The sequence below is a fragment of the Phycodurus eques genome, chromosome 2 (assembly GCF_024500275.1).
Source record: "Phycodurus eques isolate BA_2022a chromosome 2, UOR_Pequ_1.1, whole genome shotgun sequence".
NCBI classification, from domain to species: Eukaryota; Metazoa; Chordata; class Actinopteri; order Syngnathiformes; family Syngnathidae; genus Phycodurus; species Phycodurus eques.
This window is the reverse complement of record NC_084526.1, coordinates 21,706,133-21,734,004: the sequence shown is the minus strand read 5'-3', so window position 1 is coordinate 21,734,004 and position 27,872 is coordinate 21,706,133. Positions and strand designations below refer to the sequence as shown.

General features: G+C 41.8%; 1 protein-coding gene across 1 annotated transcript in view; it reads right to left on the bottom strand.

The window, feature by feature from the left end:
- Positions 1–1,305: 1,305 nt before the first annotated feature.
- Positions 1,306–27,872, bottom strand: part of ntrk3b (neurotrophic tyrosine kinase, receptor, type 3b) — a 342,714-nt gene continuing 316,147 nt past the window's right edge. The window contains exons 16-17 of the mRNA XM_061669747.1: positions 18,169–18,327; positions 1,306–7,507 (exon numbers count right to left, since the gene is read on the bottom strand). Coding sequence (XP_061525731.1) covers positions 7,322–7,507; positions 18,169–18,327 — 345 coding nt within the window. The 3' untranslated portion in view covers positions 1,306–7,321. The remainder of the gene's footprint in view (positions 7,508–18,168; positions 18,328–27,872) is intronic.

Below are 27,872 nucleotides of genomic sequence, written 5' to 3'. Positions count from 1 at the left end.
TGATAATGTGATTCATAGCATTAATTAAGTCTTATGAAGTCGTACAATTACTAAACGTTTACGAGAATAAAGTTGTAACATTTAAAGAAATCCCAAAAATACACTTTTTTTCCCCCCCGAAAATACGATGATAATAAAGTGATTACATTTTAAGAAAGTAGGGATTTTACGAGAATAAAGTACAAAATTAGGAAAAGGGGACGCTTTAAAAAAAACAAAAGGTAATACAGTAGTACAGCGAACCCCCGCAATCTGCCGTATAGAGACCGAGCCCTACCGCAAAAATCAGTGAATAACTGACTCAAAAAGGTTTATTAATTGTCTAGAGATGCCACAAGATGTTGGTAAAGCACTTTTAGACAGGCACTATTACACAAATCTATAGCCTGACTGAATGACGCTCCTCCCCTCAGTTCAACAGTGGCGCATCAAGATCCTACTAGATGGTGCCAATGAGACCTGGCTTTTACCTGGCATAGAACAGCATGTGTTTCAGCAAATAATAGAGGACACTGAAAGAAGGAAGGAAAATTGGCAGCGGAGGTCACTGTATTGCTATGAGTACACAATTGAGGGGGGAAATCATAATGTAACCATAACAAAGTCGTGATATAAGAAAACAAGTCCTACTTTTACAAAAATGAAGTCATGATACACCAAAGAAAAAATTACACTATTAATTTAATGAGAATTAAGTCTAAAATTACCAGAAAGGGAGACCATTTTTATGAAAATACAGTAGTTGTCAAGAAAAAACAAAAATCGTAATTTTAGATGAATAAAGTCTAAAATTGTTAGAAAAAGCCTTCAGTGTTATGAGAATAAAACTGGAACAAACAGTGGGTACGGGAAGTTTTCAGACCCCCTTAAAATTTTCACTCTTTGTTATATTGAAGCCATTTGTTACAATTATTTAAGATCTTTTTTTTTCCTCATTAATGTACACACAGCACACCATATTGACAGAAAAAAAACGTAATTGTTGACATTTTTGCTGATTTATTACAATCCTGAAATGGAAGCCGTTTGGGACAACCAGAACCATTCCTAGAGCTGACCGCCTGGCCAAACTAAGCAATTGGGGGAGAAGAGCCATGGTGAGAGAGTTAAAGAAGAAGCCAAATATCACTGTGGCTGAGCTCCAGAGATTCAGTCGGGAGATGGGAGAAAGTTCTACAAAGTCAAAAATCACTGCAGCCCGACATCAGTCGGGGCTTTATGGCAGAGTGGCCCGACGGAAGCCTCTCCTCAGTGCAAGACACATGAAACCCCGCATGGAGTTTGCTAAAAAAAAAACACCTGAAGGACTCCAAGATGGTGAGAAATAAGATTCTCTGGTCTGATGAGACCAAGATAGAAATTGTTGGCCTTAATTCTAAGTGGCATGTGTGGACAAAACCAGGCACTGCTTATTACCTGTCCAATACAGTGCCAACAGTGAAGCATGGTGGTGGCAGCATCATGCTGTGGCTGTGTTTTTCAGCTGCATGGACAAGATGAATGCGGCCAAGTCAAGGGATATCCTGGACGAAAGAAGACCTTCTCCAGAGTGCTCAGGACCTCAGACTGGGCCGAAGGTTCACCTTCAAAAAAGACAATGACCTTAAGCACACAGCTAAAATACCGAAGGAGTGGCTTCAGAACAACTCCGTGACTCTTTTTCAATGGCCCGGACAGAGCCCCGACTTAAACCCAATTGAGCATCTCTGGAAAGACCTGAAAATGGCTGCCCACCAACGTTCACCATCCAACCTGACAGAACTGGAGAGGATCTGCAAGGAGGAAATGGCTGCAATATTAAATAGAGTGAAAATTTAAGGGGTCTGACTACTTTCCGTACCCACTGTAAGGGCAAAAAAGCTGTAATATTCCCAAAAGCCATAATTTTTACGTGAAAGTAATTTTTTAAAATAAATATTGTGGAATAAAAATGTAAATTTATGAGACAAAGAAGTCCATAGTTTTATGAAAAAAAGTTTGAAGAATACATTTTAAACAATTGAAAGAGAAACTTTAGTTTTGAGAAAATTTTGGGGTGAAAAAAATCATGATTGTCAAGAAAGTATTACATTTTTAATAGAGTGAAATCAGTGTATTACAGTTAACGCCCCCATATTTGGCGTTTGCCATTTGCAAAATTAACTATTTGGGTTTGTTTATATGTGCGCTGTGATTGGTTGGTGACCGGTTCAGGGTGTACCCCGCCTCTCGCCCAAAGTTAGCTGGGATAGGGTCCAGCACGCCCGCGACCCTAGTGAGGGTAAGCGGTACAGAAAATGGATGGATGGATGGACTCCTCCATTACTTGCTGAAAAACTCACCTATTCGTTGTTTTTGTGCTGAGTTTTAGTTGCAGATTTTTGCTATTTGAAGCAGGGCTAGGTCCCTCTTCCCTGCCAATAGCAGAAGTTCACTGTATTAAGAAAAAAAGTTGCACTATTTATGAAAATACAGCTGTTATTTTTATGGGAAAGCAATTTTTCCAAGCAGAATGTTGAATGAATGTTTCAAAATGTTTCAAGCAGAATTTTGAGTATTACAAACGATGAAATTCGGTTTGTTCGATCATCAGCCAGAAGTGTTTTTAAGAGTCAACACACCTTGTCATGGACAGTTTTAAAATGACGAAATTACTTAAAAAAAAAAAAAAAAAAAAGAAATTAAATAAAAATAAAATACATTACATACATTTATTCTCCTAATGTGACCACTTACTTACCACTTTTTTTTTCGTCTTGGCCCTAATACACATTTGACCTTATGTCTAAGTGGTTAGCTGAACTAAAGCGGGCATGTAGATGTAAATGAATCTGAGAAAATGATCAAAAAGGCGTCACAATTTGCTACTCCCTGCTCGATGGATAAAGTACCTGCTTGAGGCACAAGAAGCTCTTTTTATCAGCTTGTCGTCACTCAAAAGGCCATGGGTGTGACGACAAGTGTAGCTCCCTGATAAAAGAGCAAAGAAAAGAATTGTGAAGCATAAGCAACGTTTTTCTTGATGATGAGATGGTCCAGATAAAATACTGTTCAGTTGCAGACTGAGATTTACGTGTTAGCGGAAAAAAGAAAAACACGCTCGGTTTGCACTGTAACATTTTCCCTCATCGGAAACAGGCTGAAGCAGCGACCTTGAAATAAAAAGAAAAAGTATATATCTTTCAGCTCGTCTGAAGTTAGCTAATTAAGCGCGAATCTGGTTTGTTGAGTCCCGGTGGAGCTTGCTGGCTAGCAGCCTCACGGGGGTGACTTAGGTAAGTTTGTAAGTGGCTAACTTCCTCTTCAAATTTTGGCAACAAACCTATAGTGGCGTGAAAAAGTATTGGATCCCTTCTCAAATTCTTATATTTTTGCATAATTTCCCCACTTTAATGTTTAAGATCATCAAAAAAATGAGTGAACTTAAAATGCTGTTTTTAAATGGTGATTTCATTTATTAAGGAAAACTAAATATTCAGTTACCTGGCCCAGTGTGAAAAAGTAATGGCCCCCTAAACCTAATAAGTGGTTGGGCCATCCTCGGCAGCAACAACTGAAATCAAGCGTTTTCTATAACTGGCAATGAGTCTTTCACATCTCTATTGAGACATTTGGTCTCACTCTTCCTTGCAGAATTGTTTGAATCCAGCAGAGATGAGGGTTTTCAAGCATGAATGGCCTTTTTTAAGGTCATGCCACTGCATTTCAATCAGATTTTAGTCTGGACTTTGACTAGGCCACTCCAAAACTTAGATTTTTTTTATTTATTTATTTTTTATTTTTTTTAGCCATTCGGAAGTTGACTTGGTGTGTTTTGGATCGTTATCCTGCTGCAGAACCCAAGTGGTGAGTTCACAAACTGATGGCTGAACATTCTCCTTCAGGATTTTCTGTTAAAGAGCTGAATTCATGGTTCCATCAATCATAGCAAGTTGTCCAGGTCCTGAAGGAGGAGCAAGGCTGTCCAAGACCGTCACACTACCACCACGTTTGACTGTTGGTATGATGTTTTTTCTGAAAAGCTGTGCTCCATTTACACCAGATGTAACGAGACACACACCTTCTGAAAAGCTCAATTTTCATCTCGTCAGTGCATATAATATTCTCCCAAAAGTTTGGGAAATCATTCAGATGTTTTTTTTTTTTTTTTTTACAAAAGTAAGATGAGCCTTTATGTTCTGTTTGGTCAGCAGTGGTTTTTGCCTTGGAACTCTGTCATGGATGCCATTTTTGCCCAGTCTCTTCCTTATTGTTGTGTCATGAGCACTGACCTTAACTGAGGCAAGGGAGGCCTCAAGTTCTTTAGAAGTTGTCTTGAGTTCCATTGTGGCCTCCTGGATTTTCTATGGGGTAATCTTTGTAGGTCGGCCACTCCTAGAAAGAGTCACCACCGTTCCATAATTTCTCCATTTGAGGTTAATGGCTCTCCCTATGGTTCGCTGGAATCCTAAAGCTTTAGAAATGGCTTTGTAACTCTTTCCAGACTGATGTCAATTCTTTATTTCTCGACTGTTCTGGAATTTCTGTCGATCGTGCCATTTTGTTGCAGCGTTTTTAGATATTCTGTCAGACTTGATTTCGTCAGACAGGTTGTGTTTTAGTGATTTCTTGATTGAACAGGTCTGGAGGTAATCAGGCTTGGGTGTGATCAGTGAAAATTAACCAAAAGTTGTGATTAGCCACAATTCATTCATGATCTAATAAGGGGCGGCATTACTTTTTCACACAGGGCCAGGTAAGTTTGTTGTTTTTTTTCCTTAAAAAAATGAAATCACCATTTAAAAACAACATTTTAAGTTAAGTTGGGTTATATATGTCTGATATTTACATTTTTTTGATAATGTTAAACATAGTGGAAACTATGCAAAAATATAAGAATTTGAGAAGGGGGCCTATACTTTTACACTACTCTCAAAAACTCACCCATATTGGACTTTCAGGGGATATGTCAAGACAAACCTAAAATGTACTATAACCTTCACAGGTTAACTTTAGTAGACTTTCTGTAAACATTTGAATGCATACATCCAACTGGTCAATGTTTTATTTGTTTTTGTACAACTTGCTATTCTCTCACTAGGAGCATAAGAGCAACATTTGCAGCATTTGTTTTATTCTTAATTTCCAAGAACGTCCACTTCTACACCTTTCTGTGAGTCTCTCTGTATCTGTTGCAACCTGCTGATGTCACTTGAAATTTAAGGGACACTCCCTTCTGAGAACATCCTGTTTGAAGCTCCCAATGGCAGGATATTGTTGATCAATTGCTAGGCGTCACCTTGGTGTCATGATGTCAAAATGTGAACAGCATGATGAAGAGGACTGTTTAAATTTTAATTCTAACTGAACCAGAAATGTAATGTAATATAATCTCTGCAATCTCATGCTTCTTCGAGAACAGTAAATTGTGCAAAAAGTACGAAAACCAATTGGATGTACATTCAAAGGTTTAGAGAAACTAAGTTCACTTGCGAAGATTATAGTGCAATTTAAGTTCATCCTAAAATTTCAATATCCCTAACCTTTTGTAGTGTAAATTCTGACTCCACAGCAGTAAGGCACAGCATGCAGCAGAAAGTTGAAAAGAAAAAGGGAAAATCTGCTTCCGTGGCATGAGCTCAGGCTAAATGTGCTTTCTAAGTGTGGTAGAGAGTGCTAGCATCGCTGTCATGTCTCAATTTATTTGAAGAAATAGACGCATCCCTCAAATAGATGCCTCCCATTTCCTCCCCTAAAACACTCCACCAAAGCCAGTTTCACCGCGCAGTATGAAATGTAGTAGCCATGTCTGTCATGAGTAATCCCCCAAAAAAATCACGTTTGGCCATTTTCGGGGGTCCTTCAACAACTGGCTTGTCCTAGAGATTTTGAACGATTTCTACCAAATTTGAACTTCATATACTTCAGAGATGGGCGACGCTAAATTGTGAGGGATTTGATTTTTTTGTTCTTGCTTGTGGGTGGAGTGTGGTAACTCTCAGTAAAACACGAAACTCTAATAAGTCCGCACCTAAGGTCAAAGCAAAAAAACTAATAAAAAATAAACCCAAAAGCCAATTTGGTGGACATGTCTATCTCAAGTACACCCACAAAAAAGTCTCAAGAGGCTATGCTAAAAAAGACCCAGGAAGTCAGGACAATTTGGACGGAGTTTGGCTGTGAAGTTTCATGACACTTAACTCCAGTAACTCAGGTCCACATGGTCACATTTTGGCCAAAGACCACGAGGTGGAAAGATTCAGAATCACCCCCTACTGGCAGAAATGTATAGACATATAGACAATAACTCCTGACACTGCTGACGCTGTGATCGCTATTTGCATAAATTCACTGTTTATGCTTTAGCCTGTTTCCGAGCTCTTTTGAGGGGCTCCCTTGACAGTGGTGCCTTTCTTCTTGAACATGATAGCGAGCGCCTCGGCTAACTCCCGGCAAGAAAGAACATAAGCAAAGAAAGAAAATGTTGAATTATTAAAGGCCAAAATTTCCTCTGTGAGTTTCCTTGCAAGGGGGGAAAACACCTAACACTAAAAATAGCTAAGTTCTTACTCTTGTTCAAAAAACCTGTTTTCTCCATCTCTAAATGACAGCTCATTGGTGTGTGTGAACGAATGGGCCGCAGGAACGCTACAGTATATTCCAAGCGAGTGGAGTGGTGAGGCGGCGTGTGTCTGTTAGCCACCCGATCACAGTCAGAAAAGGAATGGAAACTAAAAGTTGGCAAAAAATAAGTTAACATAACTTTTGACACGTAGAACTTTACAATATGTACATTCTCTTTTTGTTTTTTTCCTTTTTAAATTAAAATAGATTTGTCTGTTTGTCTGATTGGTCCTCTCCTCCTCCTGCCGCCGCTGCATGTTAACCGCATCCCATTCCAGCCAATCAGAGTGCAAAGTAAGGCTTCCATCCTTTTTAAAAGTCTAAACAGTTTTGGTCGGCGGCATCTCGGGCAGGGCGGGGGGTGCCCTGTCGGGAGCTCGACGAGAAGAAATAAATATAAAATATACGTAACATTTCGATATATATTCATAAAACCAAATACCAAGGGGGATTCTAACTCTTCTTATCAAACTGTGGCCCTTTTCTGTCGTCAATCTCAAATACTTGTTTGTTTTTTTTTCAAGGGAAAAAGAAATATCTTCAAACCTGTACAGCAAGTAAACAAAATGTAAAAGTGCGTATTTTTTGTTGTTGTTTTTTTTTTGTTTTTTTTTTAAATGTTTTATCCACTATATCCAAAAGTGTTGCAGGCACTTAAGTCCTTCCCAAACATTGTAGGTGGTTTTCCTCAACAGTGGTGCAGGGGGTCAGTTTGGCTATTCCTGTACTGGATCGGTCTCTAGCCCAGGATGTCTAGGTAGACGGGCGTGGCCTTCCCCATGGCGAACAGGACCTTCTGGATGTCCTTGATGTTCAGTCGCTGCTGCGGCTCCCGCTGCCAGCAGCCTAGCATGATGTCGTAAACCTCCTTGGGGCAAATGCGGGGCCGGTCCAGCACACGGCCCTGCGTGATGCAGTCGATGACCTGTGGGCGGAGTAGACACATTAGTGGGGGCTGGGGGAATCGTAAATTGAATGAATCGTATTGTACTGAAACGCAGTTGGAATGATTTGCTCCATACTGTAATTGGAGCGAATGATATAATATTTCATTGCAAATGTATCTATTTGTAATTGGAGTGTATCGTATCGTATCAGGCGTACCTTTATATACAGTGGGTACGGAAAGTATTCAGACCCTCTTAAATTTTTCACTCTTTGTTAAATTGCAGCCATTTTCTAAAATCCTTTAAGTTAAATTTTTGACTCAATAATGTATACACAGCACCCCATACTGAGAGAAACAAAACTGAATTGTTGAAAGTTTTGCACATTTATTAAAAAAGAAAAACTGAAATATCACACAACCATAAGTATTTAGACCCTTTGCTCAGTATTTAGTAGAAGCACCCTTTTGAGCTAATACAGCCACGAGTCTTTTTGGGAATGATGCAACACGTTTTGTACACCTGGATTTGGGGATCCTCTGCCATTCCTCCTTGCAGATCTGCTCCTGTTCGTTCAGGTTGGATGGTTAACGTTGGTGGACAGCCATTTTCAGGTCTCTCCAGGGATGCTCAATTGGGTTTAAGTCAGGGCTCTGGCTGGGCCATTCAAGAACAGTCACAGAGTTGTTCTGAAGCCACGCCTTTGTTATTTTAGCTGTGTGCTTCGTGTCATTGTCTTGTTGGAAGGTGAACCTTCAGCACAGTCTGAGGTCCTGAGCATTCTGGAAAAGGTTTTTGTCCAGGATATCCCTGTACTTGGCCGCATTCATCTTTCCTTCGATTGCAACCAGTCGTCCTGTCCCTGCTTCTGAAAAACACCCCCACAGCACGATGCTGCCACTACCATGCTTCACTGTTGGGACTGTATTGGACAGGTGATGAGCAGTGCCTGTTTTTTCTCCACACATACCGCTCAGAATTAAGGCCAAAAAGTTCCATCTTGGTCTCATCAGACCAGAGAATCTTATTTCTCACCATCTTGGAGCCTTTCCGGTGTTTTTTTACCAAACTCCATGCGGGCTTTCATGTGTCTTGCACTGAGGAGAGGCTTCCGTTGGGCACTCTGCCATAAAGCCCAGACTGGTGGAGGGCTCCAGTGAAGGTTGACTTTCTCGAACTTTCTCCCATCTCCCGACTGCATCCCTGAAGCTCAGCCACAGTGATCTTTGGATTATTCTTTACCTCACTCACCAAGGCTCTTCTCCCCTGATTGCTCAGTTTGGCCGGACGGCCAGCTTTAGGAAGGGTTCTGATCGTCCCAAACGTCTTTCATTTAAGGATTATGGAGGCCAATGTGCTCTTAGGAACCTTAAGTGCAGCAGAATTATTTTTGTAACCTTGGCCAGATCTGTGCATTGCCACAATTTTGTCTCTGAGCTCTTCAGGCAGTTCCTTTGACCTCATGATTCTCATTTGCTCTGACATGCACTGTGAGCTGTAAGGTCTTATATAGACAGGTGTGTGGCTTTCCTAATCAAGACCAATCAGTATAATCAAACACAGCTGGACTCCAATGAAGGTGTACAACCATCTCAAGGATAATCAGAAGAAATGGACGGCACCAGAGTTACACAAACAACAAAGGGTCTGAATACTTATGGCTGTGTGATATTTCAGTTTTTCTTTTTAATAAATCTGCAAACATTTCAACAATTCATTTTTTTCTGTCAATATGGGGTGCTTTGTGTACATTGAGTAAAAAAATTAACTTAAATGATTTTAGCAAATGGCTGCAATATAACAAAGAGTGAAAATTTTAAGGGGGTCCGAATACTTTCCGTATCCACTGTAAATGGATGGGTGGTCAGAAGTACAAATGGATTGACAGATGTGCGAATGGATGGTTAGACAGATGGATGAATAAAAGGCACAGATAGAAAAATGGATGAACAGGTGTGCATGGATGGCTGGACAGAAAGATGAATGAATGAAAAAGATACATAAATCGATGGACATATTCATGAATAAAAAGGCAGAACAACAAATAGATGGACAGATGAGCCAAATGATGGTCAGGCAGATCCATGTATGGATGAATAATTGTACAGCCAGACAGATTGCATGGTTGTTTTTTCCTAATCAAGTCCAATCAGTATAATCAAACACAGTTGGACTCTAATGAAGGTATAGAACCATCTCAAGGATGATCAGAAGAAATGGACAGCACCCGATTTAAATATGAGTGTCACAGCAAAGGGTCTGAATGCTGTGTGATATTTAAGTTTTTCTTTTTTAATAAATCTACAAAAATTGCAACAATTTTGTTTTTTCTTTCATTATGGGGTGCTGTGTGTATATTAATGAGGAAAAAAATGTAATTAAATGATTTTAGCAAATGGCTGCAATATAACAAAGAGTGAAAAATTTAAGGGGGCTGAATACTGTCCGTACCCACTGAAAATCATAATTTTAATGAATTAATTTGGCATCATAATCTTAATAACATAATAACAGAAATATAGAGGAAATTTTTTATCTGGAGTCAATTATAATTACTACTAACTACTCAATCACCCCCTCCTTGAGCTGTCACCTTATCGTGGTGGAGGGGTTTTTGTGTCCCAATGATCCTCGGAGCTAAGTTGTCTGGGGCTTTATGCCCCTGGCAGGGTCACCCATGGCAAACAGGTCCTAGGTGAGGAACCAGAAAAATCACAGCTCCAAAAACCCCTATTTTGAGCTGGGCGGTGACCAAAGGCAGGGACCTTGGCGATCCGATCCCCGGCTGCAGAAGCTGGCTCCAGGGACGTGGAATGTCACCTATCTGGCAGGGAAGGAGCCCGAGCTGGTGTGCGAGGTCGAGAAGTTCCGACTAGATATAGTCGGACTCGTCTGCACACTGGCAGGCCCTAATGTATTGTGAGGGTCTGCTGGGAACGTCTGTCAGAATCCCGTTAGAAGGAGTTTCAACTCCCACCTCGGGAGAACTTCACCCACATCTCGGGAAAGGCGGGGGAAATTAGTGGACCATGTTCCGCGACTCTATTGCCGAGGCGGCCGACTGGACCTGTGGCCGTAAGGTAGTCTGTGCCTGTTGTGGCGGCAATTTCCGAACACGTTGGTGGACACCAGTGGTGAGGGATGCCGTCAAGCTGAAGAAGGAGTCCTATCGGGCCTTTTTGGCCTGTGTGACTCCTTAGGCAGCTGATAGGTACCGGCTGGCCAAGTGGAATGCGGCTTTGGTGGTTGCTGAGGCAAAAACTCGGACGTGGGAGGAGTTCGGTGAGGCCATGGAGAACGATTTCCGAACGGCTTCGAGGAACTTCTGGACCACCATCCGGCATCTCAGGACTGTGTATAGTGGGGATGGGGCACTGCTGACCTCGACTCGGGACGTTGTGAGTCGGTGGGAAGAATACTTCGAAGACCTCCTCAATTCTACCGACACACCTTCCCATGAGGAAGCGAAGTCTGGGGTCTCTGGAGCGGGCTCTCCTATTTCTGGGGTTGAGGTCAACGATGTGGTTAAAAAGCTCCTTGATGGCAAGGCCCCGGGGGTGGATGAGATTCGCCCGGAGTTCCTTAAGGCTCTGGATGTTGTGGGGCTGTCCTGGTTGACACGCCTCTGCAACATCACGTGGACATCGCGGACAGTGCCTCTGGATTGGCAGACTGGGGTGGTGGTGGGTGTGTTCCAACTACAGAGGGCTCACACTCCTCAGCCTTCCTGGTAAGGTCTATTCAGGGGTGCTGGAGAGGAGCGTCCATCGGGAAGTCGAATCTCAGATTCAGGAGGATCAATGTGGTTTTCGTCCTGGCCGTAGAACAGTAGACCACCTCTCCACCCTCTGCAGGGACCTCGAGGCTGCATGGCCTACATGTGTTTTGTGGACTTCGAGAAGGTGTTCGAGCGCGTCCCTCGGGGAGTCCTGTGGGGGGTGCTTCGGGTGCATGGGGTGCCGAACCCGCTGATACGGGCTGTTCGATCCCTGTACAACCGGTGTCAGAGTTTGGTCAGCATTGCCGGCAGTAAGTCGGACTCATTTCCGGTGAGGGTTGGACTCCGCCAAGGCTGCCCTTTGTCACCGATTCTGTTCGTAACTTTTTATGGACAGAATTTCTAGGTGCAGCCGAGGCGTAGAGGGGCTCTGTCCGGTTTGGTGGCCTCAGTATTGCATCTCTGCTTTTTTTGTGACTATGGTCACGAGCTGTGGGTCATGATCGCAAGAACAAGATCCCGGATACAAGCAACCGAAATGAGTTACCTCTGCAGGGTGTCCGGGCTCTCCCTTAGAGAGAGGGTGAGAAGCTCGGTCATCTGGGAGGGACTCAGAGTAGAACCGCTGCTCCTCCGCATTGAGAGGAGCCAGATGAGGTGGCTTGGCATCTGTTTAGAATGCCTCATGGACGCCTCCCTGTTGAGGTGTTCTGGGCATGTCTCACCGGTAGGAGACCCCGGGGAAGACCCAGGACACGCTGGAGAGATTATGTCTCTCGGCTGGCCTGGGAACGCCTCGGGATCCCCTGGGAGGAAGCTGGAGGAAGCGGCTGGGAATAGGGAAGTCTGGGCTTCCCTGCTGAGGCTGCTGCCCCAATGACCTGACCTCAGATAATCAGAGGAAAATGGACGGATGGATGGATGCTCAATCACAATTGATATGATTTGCCTCACATCATAGTTGGAGTGAATCGTACTGTATCTCGTTTCAAGTTCCTTGTTTTTTTTATGTCGCAAAGTCACACTGAGGCATCCCAATGCACTTAACAATATTAGAAACAAGAACACACATACACATCAACAGCAGTATATTGGTAATTGGACACATCAGGAGTATCTTTATTTAAATCATCATTGTAATAGGTTTGGCATCGTAATTGAACATTGAGTGTGGGGAAAAAATTGTAACTGCGTGAATTGTACAGTACCGTATCACATCATAATTGGAGGGAATCCGATTGCATCTATTTGTAATTTGAGTGTATCGAATCAGGAGTAGCATCACATAAATAATATTCTAGTGAATCATTTGGCATAGCAAACTGAACACTCAAGAGTTTGGGGAAAACAAATTTAATAGTAGCTAATTGTATCACACCGATAAGCAATTGAGATGATTTGCATTTGAAAAACTTGAGTGAATCTGATTGTATCTATTTGTAATTCAGGGGTGTCAAACAAATTTTTTGTCGAGCGCCACATCGTAGTTATGGTTTCCCTCGGGGGGCGCGGCATTAAACCCTATGAACCTGTGAACCCATAATAAAAGTATGCTTGCCTCATATTATTACATGTACAGAATTGATGGATAACTAGTTTGGAAATTACAAGCCAGTAAAAAAAGATTTGTTCAACTATAATTCAGTTTATTTTAAAACAGGAATTGGTAACACAAAAATGGTTGCAATATCTCAACGTTAATAAGTGAAAAACATTTTCAATTTTGGTATTTTACCAACAAACATGAAATTGATGCGGCGGCACGGTAACCAACTGGTTAGAGCGTCAGCCTCACAGTTCTGAGGACCCGGGTTCAATCCCCGGCCCCGCCTGTGTGGAGTTTGCATGTTCTCCCCGTGCCTGCGTGGGTTTTCTCCGAGCACTCCGGTTTCCTCCCACATCCCAAAAACATGCATTAATTGGAGATTCTAAATTGCCCGTAGGCATGACTGTGAGTGCGAATGGTTGTTTGTTTCTATGTGCCCTGCGATTGGCTGGCAACCAGTTCAGGGTGTACCCCGCCTCCTGCCCGATGACAGCTGGGATAGGCTCCAGCATGCCCGCGACCCGAGTGAGGAGAAGCGGCTCAGAAAATGGATGGATGGATGGATGGGACTCTAAATTGCCCATAGGTGTAACTGTGAGTGCGAATGGTCGTTTGTTTGTATGTGCCCTGCGATTGGCTGGCAACCAGTGCAGGGTGTACCCCGCCTCCTGCCCGATGACAGCTGGGATAGGCTCCAGCACGCCCGTGACCCTAGTGAGGAGAAGCGGCTCAGAAAATGGATGGATGGATGGAAGAAATTGATGCACATGATTTGCTTTTCCGGACCACATATAATAATGTGGCGGGCTGGATCTGGACCCCGGGCCTTGAGTTTGACACCTGCGTTGTAATTAAAGTGTATCGTATCAGGAGTAGTTTTATCTATCCATCCATCCATCCATCCATCCATTTTCCATACTGCTTACGGTTTCCTCACTAGGGTCACAGGCGTGCTGGAGCCTATCCCAGCTAACTGTGGCCGAGAGGCAGGGTACAGCTTGAACTTGCCAGCCAATCGCAGGGCACTTCTAAACAAACAACCATTCGCACTCACATTCACACCTACGGGCAATTCAGAGTATTCGATTAACCTACCGTGCATATTTTGGGGATGTGGGAGGAAACCGGAGTACCCGGAGAAAACCCAAGTAGGCACGGAGAGAATATGCTAATTCCCCACGGGCGAGGCCGGATTTAATACCGGGTCCTCAGAACCGTGAGGCAGATGTGCTAACCAGTTGTCCACCATGCCGCCAAGTTGCTTTATATGAATCATAATTGTCATGAATCATTTGGCATTGCAAATTGAAAATTAAATGCTCTATCTTCGTAGACTGCGAAACGTGCACTTCTTGATATTCATGCCTGCGCGTGTTTGCCTATTTGGCAGAGCCATCTGCGCAGCAAGGTTGTGTCCTTTGGCTTCCGCTCGGAGTATGTGCCATTTTGTTTACTGAGGGCTCTATTCTCAGTGATATATTTTAATTTTTGTGCAAGACCAAGACTCGCTGTGCGTTGGCAGACTTGCCAAGGTGGGCGGTGTCATCGCAGCAACGGTGTGCCCTTGGAGATGCGCTAGACCTTGTTGCCAGAAAGTCCATCTAAACTTAGGCCTGCTCATACCATGTTTAAGTTGTGGCACAGGGGCTGTAACGTGAATTGAATGAAATTGCATCTTAAGTGGAGTTAGTCATATCATATCACGTAGTGAATTGTGTCACATTCTAAATTAAATCAATCATATGGATTGAAATGAATCATACTGCATTGTAATTGAAGTGAATCGGATTGGATCATAACAGGAGTATTGCGTTGTTAATAGCTTAATCTGTTTTGTATGGTTGTGAGTCGACTTCACACGATCAGGATTTTTTGGGCCGATCAGGGAGTTTAAAAAAAATGATAACCGATCACCGATCCGATCACATGATGGAGGAATGTGTCTATTTAAATGACCTGTTCATTTACTGTATATACTTGTGTACTTAATTGCTCAAAAAATTATATTTACAACAGATAATGTATCTTTGTTCATCTATTTATGCCAGTGAGGCATAGTGACAGATGAATGAATGGTCTTCTATTAGATGGCAGGAAGTAAATACAGTCATTAATGTATCCACTTTTTGTGACATTTTTGTTTGTTGGTGTGCCGTGAGATTTTTCAATTGTTAAATATGTTCCTTGGCTCCATTAAGGTTGGAAATCACTGCTATAGTCAGGTCATGTATTGTAATCAGTCAGGTCAAACCAACATTACAACGTGCTACCTTACTGTAATTAAATTACTGTATTTTTAATTAATTTACTTCACCCACACCGAAACTTTAGAGCATGATTCGACAGAACGGCGGCATGTTTACGTCCAACCGCTCGTAGTACCACTAGCTTGCTAGGCTACATAACGTTTTTGTTGGGCTGCTTGCGAGCCGTATCGTATTAAAAGTACGTGAACATACCTCAAGCAAGCCTTAAACGAACGTCCTTTCCTGACCACCAACACACGTTTTTCCCCATTTTGTTCTTACCAACACGCGGCGCGATCCATTATACTGTGCACAATGGCGACGCGGAGTAAATGTCTATTGCGGAGCTGATCGGATCGGCGAATTATGACATTAAAGCCGATCAGCATAAAATGCTAATTATCGGCCGATACTGATAAGGCCGATAAAATCGGTGTAAAGTCTCGTTGTGAGTGTATCACATTGGTCCTTAGTAATGGAGATACACAAAGGAGACTGATTGCTTTACTTGTCATGACAAAAAATAAAAGGTAATGTTTTGCTAAAACATTACATTACTCACGGTGGTCGACACTTGGTACATTTAAACAAAGTCACGGTGATTGTCTCCTGTTTTGACAAACACAAAGTGGATCTATATTAAAAATTGAAAAGGAGCGGCGCGAACTGCAAGCGTGTCTACTTAAGACCACGCTAACAGTATGACTTATTGTTGCCATTGATGGACTTAATACTCCAATTACCCGTGTGCCTAATTGTTGTTTTGACACTCCGACTTTGCTTCGCCGGACCTTTCCAAGCAACATGCACGCCGATTGTCTCCATTTCAAGCTGGAATGTGAGTTTTTCTTTCGGGTGGGTAATTACCAAACCACCTTCGCTGCCACTGGGGGAAGAGCGGATGCTGGAACACACACACACACACACACATATACTACGGTGTTGATTTCACACACAGCTAATGGCGGCGTAAAAACACAACTTATTCAATCATTTGTTCCAATTTGAAGAGGCGTTTTAGAGGTACAACAAATGTGTTAATGAACAGAACACAGCAGACTGAAACGCAATACCAAATTATTAGCAGTATCTTGCACAACTTCAGCTCAGTGAGTCAAGAGTGTTCTGCTTGTTTTTTTATTTTATTATTATTGCTTTTATAAATGTTTTTTTATGATGCCACACAATAGGGTATGATTGATGGCAAAGAGGCAAAATGTGTTTCACCACGAAAATAGAAATTAAGATTTTAAGATTATGTTTTGCTTTCTCTTTATTACAGATTTTTGTGTCAAAGGTTTGAATCCATGCAACTCCTCTCCCCACGTGAAACATCATCTTAGACCTCAGCTACGATATCCACGAAAATAAAATGAAGAGTTTAAGATTGGTAAACTTTGCTTTTTGTTTATTACAGATATTTGTGTCAAAGGTTTGAATCCATGCAACCAATCTCCCCACGTACATCATCATCTTAGACCTCAGCTACGTTGTATGATTTCATTCAAAATCTATTGGGTGCTGTCTTGTGTGAGCAACATTTACAATTAACTTAATTAATGATCACACATAAAGCCGCTAGTCTGTACATTTTATCTGAAATATTCAGACATCTTGGACTCATTAGATTCAAAATCAATAGGGTTCTTCAATGTATATAACTATAATAATAATAATAGGTCCCTTGCAGCGTTTGCTGCTTAGGCCCTAATAATAATAATAATAACAATAATCTCTGAGAGTGAAAAAAATCTAACCAAGGATGACTTAACAAGAAAGAAATATTGAAAATGCAAGCAACGGGCCCTTGCATCCTCTTTTTATGGCAAATTGTCAAAATTTGACTTCATGCTCCATCTGCAAAGCTTCACAATTCGGCGCCGCTTCTTTGCCTAGGATATTTTTCATTCAATTTCATTCGGGTGAATTCCCAAGTAGGAGTCTGTCAAAGTACAACCCATTGTATTTCCCCCCAAAATGGAAGCTTCAAACCAAAATGGGGCATCTGTTCAATTCTGGACATGTGTTGTTGAGACCTTTCTGTGTCAATCATTGATTTTTCTTCTATATTTCCAGCGGTCTTTGCTGAGTCAGTTTTGGGGGGGTCATTTTGGGGATCCTTAAAATATATTAGTTTTCTTCAGGATACACACGTTGCTGAAAACTGGTGAGTTTTTGAGGCCCTCAAACTATACAACAGAATTTGTGACACAGATGGTGGGACACAAGGGTAGTAAAAGGGATGACTGGCTTAGGCCTGTGATTTCTAACCAGTGCTTGTGGCACATTAGTGTGCTGTGAAAGATCAATTTTCACTTAATTGGTATGAAATGATTATTTACAACAAATAATGTATTTGTGATAAATTAATGTATAGTGACAGGCAGAGCAATGAAATGCTGGACCACTGAATGCCAGAAGGTACAATTAACCTGTGTATCCACCTGTTGCCAACAGAATAAAGCTTTGTGTTTAACTAAACAAGCTTCGATTTCAAAATGGTGTAAGTAAATTTGTGAGATGGGACCATCATTATTTGAGAATACTTTTTGTCACGTTTTTGTGTGGTGTGCCGAGCCATTTTCTAATGTAAAATACAGAAGTAACTTGGCTTACGAGTTTAATTTGTTCAATGACCAAGCTCGTAACTCCATTTACTCATATTGCAAATCAATTTTGCCCACTGACATGAATTGAAATACCACTAACAAATTCCAGCCTCACAAAAAAATAAAATAATTTTGACAGAATAAAACAACGTAAAGAAATAAATTGCTTTTATAAAGTGTAATTGAACAAGCTGAGAGTCACAACAACTGCAGCAACAGCAAATGGAACCTTCTTGTTGGTTGTGTTTTTTTCTCGTTTCCCAAAAACATTCAAATATGGCTTAGGAAATTATGCTATTAGGCTAATGATTGTGTTTAACTGTTTATCCATTTCAAAAAATTTAAAATCTCTCCTTTTTTCAGTCTTCTCAAGCAGTAGTGTGTCTGAAGCTTGCTCATACTGTCACTCAAAATTGTCCTTGTCATACAAAGCCAAAAATCAACAAATTGACAGCTCGCATTTCGTAAGTCAAAGGACCACTGTATGTGCCTTGGCTTAATAAAGCTTGTGGAAACACCAGCTCAGACCAAGGAGAAATTAAATGAAAATGAACAGCAAAACAAACAAAAGACTGCTTACCTCGTTGTTGCCCAGCTGAAACCAAGGCTGCTTGCCATAGGTGAAGATCTCCCACAGAATGACACCGAAGCTCCACACGTCACTCTCCGTGGAGAACTTCCTGTACATGATGCTCTCGGGAGGCATCCAGCGGATAGGTAGCATGGTGTGTCCTCCGACCTGATTAGAACAGAAGTAGTTTATAATGCACACCAATACACAACACACAAAGACACATGCACACAAAAACCCAGGAGAATATTCAGTCATCAATGCAACTCCCGGGCGTCAGGGGATTATGTGTCCTTTCGTGTAAATGATACCGTGGGTTTAACATATCATGTCTGTCTGCCGCCATCGCCGCTGCATGGCGAAGAATCGTCTGCCATGTGTTCCATTACACATTTGTGAAATACTTTAGAGTAGGGTATTAAACATCACCTTTGTTGGCAGAGGCGAGAACCTTCAGTAAACTCTCCAAAGAAGTCTTCTAATCACTTCATAGATAGTACTGCTAAATAGCCGCTGCTTGTGTTCATGCAAATGTTTAGTCTGTTTACAGCCACATATATATATATACAGGCTACGCATGTATTCATATAGCTGGGAAAGCTACCGCACGTGGAATCTCTTTAAATGGCTTCAAAGGCAGCCTAATAAGCAATTAAGTCACTTTAAATCCTCCGACACTGGGTATTAATCCAGCAAACAATCAATCCATTCCATTCATTATCCATCATTTCATTAATCCATGAGTCCATTCATCTATCCACTCCTACACCTGTCAATCTGTCCATTAACTTATCTGTCTGTTGATGCCTTCATCCATTCATCTCCTGATCAAATTCAGCATCCATATGTGCTTTTGGCTCATCCATCCATCCAGCCAACCATTTGTCTATCCATCTGAACATTGGGCATTATGCCGGCGTTATGTCGAATCATGCTCTAAAGTTTCGGTGTGGGTGAAGCAATTTAATTACAGTAAGTTAGCACCCATTATTTCTATCATGTTGTAATGTTGGTTTTACCTGACTGATTGAAATACATGACCTGAATAGAGAATACTTTTGAAGATACTCAGTATACAGTACACAAGTATATACAGTAAATGAACAATTTAAATATAACACATAACATTTAAATAGACACATTGCTCCATCTTGCGATCGGTTATCAGTTTTTTAAACTCGCTGATCGGTCCCAAATATACTGATCATGTAAAGCCGACTGAACATCCACGCATTTGTATGTTAATCTATTCATCTATATATGCCCTTTATCCATCCATCCATCCATCCATCCATCTCTGTACCGCTTATCCTCACTAGGGTCACGGGCGCGCTGGAGCCTATCCCAGCAGACTCTGGGGGAGAGGTGGGGTACACCCTGAACTGGTCGCCAGCCAATCGCAGCCATCCTTACATCTGTCCTTCAATGTATCTATCATCCATGCATTTGTCTAGTCATCTACCCATCCAAACATCCATTAATTTATCTGTTACATCCATTCATCCATCTGTTCAGCCATCCATGAATCTGTCCTGCCATGCATCAACACATCTTTCCAACCATTTGTCTGTCTATCCCTTTTATTTATGTCCATCTGTCAGACTATCCATCTTTTTTCTGCCTCTTCATCCATAGATCTGTCCATCTCTCTCTCTCTCCATCCACCCATCTGGACATCTCTGAATCTATCCATCCATTTATCCATCTGCCTATCTATCCAAACAACCATGCAATCTGTCTGTCTGTACAATTATTCATCCATACATGGATCTGCCTGACCATCATTTGGCTCATCTGTCCATCTATTTGTTGTTCTGCCTTTTTATTCATGAATATGTCCATCCATTAATGTATCTTTTTCATTCATTCATCTTTCTGTCCAGCCATCCATCCACACCTGTTCATCCATTTTTCTATCTGTGCCTTTTATTCATCCATCTGTCTAACCATCCATTCGCACATCTGTCAATCCATTTGTACTTCTGACCACCCATCCATTTACAGTGGATACGGAAAGTATTCGGACCCCCTTAAAAGTTTCACTCTTTGTTATATTGCAGCCATTTGCTAAATCATTTAAGTTATTTTTCTTACTCAATGTACACACAGCACACCATATTGACAGAAAAAAATGAATTGTTGAAATGTTTGCAGATTTATTCAAAAGAAAAACTGAAATATCACACAGTATTCAGACCCTTTGTTGTTTGTGTAACTCTGGTGCCGTCCATTTCTTGTGATTATCCTTGATGGTTGTACACCTTCATTGGAGTCCAGCTGTTTTTGATTATACTGATTGGTCTTGATTAGGAAAGCCACACACCTGTCAATATAAGACTTTACAGCTCACAGTGCATGTCAGAGCAAATGAGAATCACAAGGTCAAAGGAACTGCCTGAAGAGCTCAGACACAGAATTGTGGCAAGGCACAAATCTGGCCAAGGTTACAAAAAAGTTTCTGCTGCACTTAAGGTTCCTAAGAGCACAGTGGCCTCCATAATCCTGAAATGGAAGCAATTTGGGATGACCAGAACCCTTCCTAAAGCTGGCCGTCCGACCAAACTGAGCAATCAGGGGAGAAGAGCCTTGGTGAGAGAGGTAAAGAAGAATCCAAAGATCACTGTGGCTGAGCTCCAGAGATGCGGTCGGGAGATGGGAGAAAGTTCGAGAAAGTCAACCATCATTGCAGCCCGACATCAGTCGGGGCTTTATGGCATAATGGCCCGGCGGAAGCGTCTCCTCAGTGCAAGACACATGAAAGCTCGCATGGAGTTTGCTAAGAAACACCTGAAGGACTCCAAGATGGTGAGAAATAAGATTCTCTGGTCTGATGAGACGAAGATAAAACTTGTTGGCCTTAATTCTAAGTGTTATGTGTGGAGAAAACAGGCACTGCTCATCACCTATCCAATACAGTCCCAACAGTGATGATGGTGGCAGCATCGTGCTGTGGGGGTGTTTTTCAGCAGCAGGGACAGGACGACTGGTTGCAATCAAAGCAAAGATGAATTTGGCCAAGTACAGGGATATACTGGACGAAAACCTTCTCCAGAGTGCTCAGGACCTCAGACTGGGCCGAAGGTTCCCCTTCCAACAAGACAATGACACTAAGCACACAGCTAATATAATGAAGGGGTGGCTTCAGAACAACTCCGTGACTGTTTTTGAATGGCCCAGCCAGAGCCCTGACTTAAACTCAATTAAGCATCTCTGGAGAGACCTGAAAATGGCTGTCCACCAATGTTAACCATCCAACCTGACAGAACAGGAGAGGATCTGCAAGGAGGAATGGCAGAGGATCCCCAAATCCAGGTGTGAAAAAAACCATCATTCCCAAAAAGACTCATGGCTGGATTAGCTCAAAAGGGTGCTTCTACTAAATACTGAGCAAAGGGTCTGAATACTTATGGCTGTGTGATATTTCAGTTTTTCTTTTTTAATAAATCTTAAATAATTTCAACAATTTTGATCTTTTTTTTCTGTCTATATGGGGCGATCTGCGTACATTAATGAGGAAAAAATTAATTTAAATGATTTTAGAAAATGGCTGCAATATAACAAAGAGTGAAAATTTAAGGGAGTCTGAATAATTATCGTACCCACTGGAAGTATTTTATCTTTGCAATCATCAGTCCAAAACCTCCTAATACCTACTTCTGCTGATGCATGTTAAGTAAATGTTCAAATTGGGTTTAGATTTATAAAGACTCTGTATGAACACATCAACCTGCTGCACTGGTACCAGGCAAATCAAAAGTGCAAGGCAGAGAAAGGATGTGCACGCTGTGATCTCCGTTTAATGGCTTCAAAGGCAGCCGAACATGAAATGAAGTCTATGTCGCTGTAAATCCTCCATGGTTGGATATTAATCCATCAAACAATCATCCATTCATCATTTCGCCTCTCAGCTTCCATTTGCAGGCACGGGTTTTAAAATCTATTTCCCTCTCTCGTGCATGCGTGCTGCTGCTTTAATCACAGCGGCGATGAGCTGGACAAGACGGATGTGGCAAAGAGTGGTGTAGCATTGCGCGTTTTAGCTCGACACGCTAAGACAATATTAATCACGGAGATCACTGAGATTATGGCGGGGTCTCGTACCAGGGGGGTCAAATTACACTATTGACATATATAAATAACACATGGCTGCGGCCTCAAAGATACCAGTGGAGGAACAATTTCTCCTTGCTGTTAGTACACGCTGATTTAGCGCAGTGCTTTGGTTCCACCCTGAAGAGAATTGTTGGACGATATAAAAGATTCCAATCAATGGAGGTCGTGAGTTCAGTATTTTGTTGCATCTGCCGCCTTGCTCACTTTGCAATCCGAGCTTGCAGAATTTATGTTATGACCATAACCCCTCTCAAAGTTACTTGGCTCTGCTAGAAAGTGTTTTGAAATGATAGCCCTATAGTATGGACAGAAAGTCAAGACAGCCAATCTGTTGTTGTTTGTGAAATGATGCCACACACAATGCTAAAGCACAACAAGCCTTTAACTAAAAGCTCAAGCCATGGTACATTAATCCATTCATCAATCTATCCCTTTGATTCATCCGACTGTCTCGATGTCCAGCCATGCACCTGTCAATCCATTCGTCAATCTACCCATTCATCAATGCAATTGTGTATCTATCAATCCACATACCCACAGATCTTTCCATCCACCCATCCATGCGTCAATCTATCTGACCATCCGGTCATCATCAATTGTCTGTTTTCCATTCATGAGTCTGTCTGGCCATCCATCAGTCCAACAATCTGTTAAACTGTCTATCCATCCATTTTTCCATGCTCCTCTCCATTTGTCATTCATTCTTTGCATTCCTCTGTTTGTCTGGACATCCATACATACAGTACATTTGTTTATTTGTCTAATTAACTATTCCTGCATTTTTTATTTCCATCTGTCTGTCTAACCCTCCCTCCTTCCATCCACGAATGCGTCCTTTCATCTATTGTATGTTCGTGCATCCACACATGCACCTGTATGGTTTGAAGTTCACCCATTTATTTTTTCATCCATCCATCTCTCCATCCACCCAAGCATCTATCCATCCACCCATCTGTTCATCTATATATTCCTTCCACTTATCCATCAATCCATCATCTATCTGTCAGTCATCTGTTCATCCATTTACCTATCAATTACTTCTTTTATCCTCCTGTCCAGCCATCTATCTATCCATCCACCCACCCACTGCACTGCGTACCCGTGTATCCATGCACCTGTCCATCTATTTGTCCAACCATCATCCATCCACTCAAGTGTATCTCAGCCGTTCTTCCATTAATTCATCAAGTAATCTGTCCATCCATGTATCAATCTATTCTCACTTCAAATATATACAAAAAAACAACTCCAATTTGTATTCCAAGTGACATTTTCTGCACAAGGTAAACATTGCTGTCTTTACTAATTGCCTTCTTTGCTTTAAAAGGCAAACACGTTCTCCTGGTGTCAGCTTGACACGGGCATCTGGATCTCTGCGATGCTTGTAAAAGAAGCAGCAGATTTGACAAGCTGCCAAAGAGGCTGCTCCTTCTCCAGGCTTTTATGCACAACGTCCTCCAGCTCCAGCACTCCGTCAACTTTAACATGCTGAATTGACGTCTCTCATTTGGCTTTTCATTTGTCCTTCACACGCAACTTTGAAGCAGCTGTGCTTCAATCGGAGCACAGCTGTAGAAGACACACACCCCCCCCCCCCCAAAAAAAACCAAACAAACCTTCCTTTAATGCTAGTGGTTTGTGACAAGCTGTTGTACAGAACCATTCGGGTTAAGCCCTCCTCACGTTTTACACAAATGAGTATCTACGCACCTCGCCTGGAGGTCCACTTATAGAATAGAGAAGCTTTCAAGTGCGCCTAAATGCTGACTCAAGAGTCGAAAGATTTCAGACTTTTCTTGTGTTTCAGCAAAACAAATTAAGTGTCATTCTTCAATTCTCTACTCACTGGGTAAAGTCTAAACACATTTGGGAGTCACATCTAGAAAAAGATCAAATGGCTGATAGTTTGTTGAATTTGTAAGTATCTCACGCATTTATCTGCAGGTACAGCCAGGGAGTTACTGAGCTTTATTTCTCAGTACCAATTTGCTTGACAGTAACCCATTCAGACACGTATGCACCTGTGCGTCGCCCTGCAACAAACTGTCTGCTACTAATCCTGCCAGGGGTTAAGTGTCGCATTTAGCTGCATCCCGGTGAAGAACTTTTTTTCTGCCTTTTTCCTCACTGATTCTGCAGTCACACTATGACATGCCCAGAGGGGGTCTGAGGTATTAGCTGCATCTGAAAGATTGAGTGGGGGAACGTGTTTTACCTCTAAAAACTAATCGAGATAATTTTAAAGCTAAAAACTACAATTCTCCCTCGCCAAGACGGTTGAAACTGTTAATTCAGAAGTCATTCAAAAGAAATTAGGCTGACATGTGCCACAGTTCGATTAGCCACATCTTGTTCAATAATGTAACGCATCAGTCCTCGGGGAGATTTTAGTGGAAAGGCAGTCGTTTTCTCAGCTAGAATTGCAAGTCACAAAGCAAATGAACACAGATACAGTATGACACGAAAGTACAGTACTTCTGATAATACGGACACAATTATTATTGATAATTGTTATAATTAAAAAAGGGTAGATGGTTCGAATCCCGGCTCCGACTGTCTGCATGTCGAAGTGTCCTTGGGCAAGACACTGAACCCTAATTTGCTCCCAGTGGGCCTGGCAGCACATTGTATGGCAGCAGTTGCCCATTGGTGTATGAATGTGTGTGTGAATGGGTGAATGTGAGGCTTTGGAAAGCGATTTGGGCAATGTGATAGTGTAGATAAAGCGCTATAGAAGTGCAGTCCATTTACCATTTTAGTATTCAACATCATTCTTGGTCTTGAGACTCATATTAAGGCCATTTTAGAGGGCTCTCTGTTTCTCAGTCGGCCTCGTCTCAAACTCAGACAGGGGAATCTGGATTCCTTAACCTGGTCTGAGGTCTTCATGACATGTCCTTAAATCCTTAAAGTCTTAGTCTGGATTTAATCTCACTGGAATAGGTCTTGACAAAATCGAGACTAGCTCCAAAAATAACTTGGCCATTCCTGTTACGTGTTGTAGTACTCTAGATCTCTTTTAGGGGCTCTCAAGCTTTTAATTTTCCGACTCAGACAATAGGGGACTCAGACTTTATTCAGTCTTTACTTGATCTCAACTCCTCAAAGTCTCATTCTCCACTTTATCGCAGTTTAAGACTTCTTGTCCAATTTGTAGTGCACAAGATCTTGGTCTCGAGACTGGTCTCAAGAATAATTTGGGGGCTCTTGGCGACTTCTCAGATGTGGGATTTATTAACCTGGTGATCTAACCTCCTTAAACTCTCGGTCTTGACATCTATTTGTTATTGTGTCTGTTTTGAAAACAAATTAAACCGTCTCAGACTCAGACATCGGCGACTTTGTATTTATTAACTTGATCTTGGATTTGATCTCAAATAGTCAAAGTCTTGGTCTTGATACATAGTAGTCACTAGGATTTTTCTGGAAATTACTTTGTCATTGTTGTTACTAATGTTGTAGAACTTGAGATCTCTGTCTCAATCTCTGGACCGACCACTTTTGGGGGCTCTCGGTCTCGACTGTATTGTAACTCGTATCGTCTCAGACAAACAAAGTCTGAGGTCTGTACATTATTTGTTTTTTAGTACACAAGATCAGTCTTGGTCTAAAACTCAATTTTGGGGGCTCTTGGTCTCATCTCAGACTCAGACATTGTATTTGATTTATTAATCTGGTCTTGTTTTTTTTACTTTATCTCAACTCATCAAAGTTTTGACTTCATCTAGGTTTTAAGAGGTCTTGACATGAGTGACACTAGGTTCAGAAATGACAAGCTTCAGGCTTCTAATTGGTTAAAAACTTTCTAATGTTAAATGCTAAATCGTCCGCTCATGCGTACACTGGCAGATTTGACCCTTAAATAGCCTTTTAAGAAATGTGTACACAGGCTATGAAGTACATGCAAACTGCTGAATTCACAGTGGTGTGATCGCAGTAGTACACAGAGCTTTTTATTCTTCCGCCGCCCGCAAGTATGCAAGCAGCCCGACCCAATACCCGCTTTATCTGCACTCAACAGCACTGCAGTCCAAGAAGCCTAATGGACATCAGAGTGTCTAAAAGTAAATTGCCGCAGCTGGGAGAGCAGATTTAGTAGCGTGGGAAGAGTAAGCAGACGGTACACGTCGAGATGGTTATCAGGAGGGTCTCCTTGAAGACGCCGAAGGCCTTCTCGGGCTCCCCGCGGGGGCCCGGCGAGCGAACATCGACAAGTCCTGACCAGTGCCGGTAATCTATCCTCCCACCGCGCCGCTGCAGTCACTATAAGCTCTGCGTAGCAAAAAGCACCCATGCACACATGATAAGTTTTACAATGACAAATCACATCAGTTTGTTTTTGTGGGAATTAGAGTAAAGATAAACTCCAATTATATGCATCTTTTTTGGGGGCTTCTTTCTGATATTTGATGTATTGATATATATATATATATATATATATATATGCAGAATTGCACATATAGTGCAATTCTGATTGAGCACTATATATATACATATATATATATATATATAGTGCTCAATCAGAATTGCACTATATGTTCAGAAATGACAATCTTCAGGCTTCTGATTGGCTAAAAACTTTCTAATGCTAAATGTTAAATCATCAGCTCATGCTTACACTTGCAGATTTGACCCTGAAATAGCCTTTTAAGAAATGTGTACACAGGCTGTGATGTACATGCAAACTGCTGAATTCACAGAGGTGTGATTGCAGTAGTACACAGAGCTTTTGATTCTTCCGCCGCCCACAAGTATGCAAGCAGCCTGAGCCAATACCCGCTTTATCTGCACTCAGCAGCACTGCAGTCCAAGAAGCCTAATGGACATCAGAGTGTCTAAAAGTAAATTGTCGCAGCTGGGAGAGCAGATATAGCAGCGTGAGAAGAGTAAGCAGACAGTACACGTTGAGATGGTTATCAGGAGGGTCTCCTTTAAGACGCCGAAGGCCTTCTCGGGCTCTCCGCGGGGGACCGGAGAGCGAACATCGACAAGTCCTGACCAGTGCCGGTAATCTATCCTCCCACTGCGCCGCTGCACTCTCTATGCCATTAATCCAATCACTCCCCTTACACGGTAGGACAGGCAGAGTAGTAATCCGGTTTACGCAAGGCTACATATAAAAAAGAATTCCCCACTCCCTGTATGCACAGCCTCACTGGCTTCTCGACGTGACAGGTTGAGAGAAAAACGAGATAAATGACAGCAATTATTTTATTTTTACAAGACGCTCTTCGTCTCAAGGTGACGGTGTGCAGTCAAGCGGGTCCCTTGTCACAGCAGAATCATTAGCATAAGTCTGATTTGCTACGTAGGACCCAGTGGTGAGAAGTAACAAAGTATAAATACTTCGTATAAGTATATTTTTTCAGGTATCTGTGCTTGACTTTAATATTTATTTTTCTAATGACATTTTAATTTTACTCCCCAGATTTGAAAACAACACATTCCAGATCCATCCGCTTTAGGTGAAAATCTGCGTTACAGAGACCAAATAATAATAATAATTAAAAAAACTTTTTATTTTTAATTTTCAACCCTCCTACATGTTTTAAACATATTTAGACAAATAAACACGTTTTAACACATATTTGGGAAAAAAT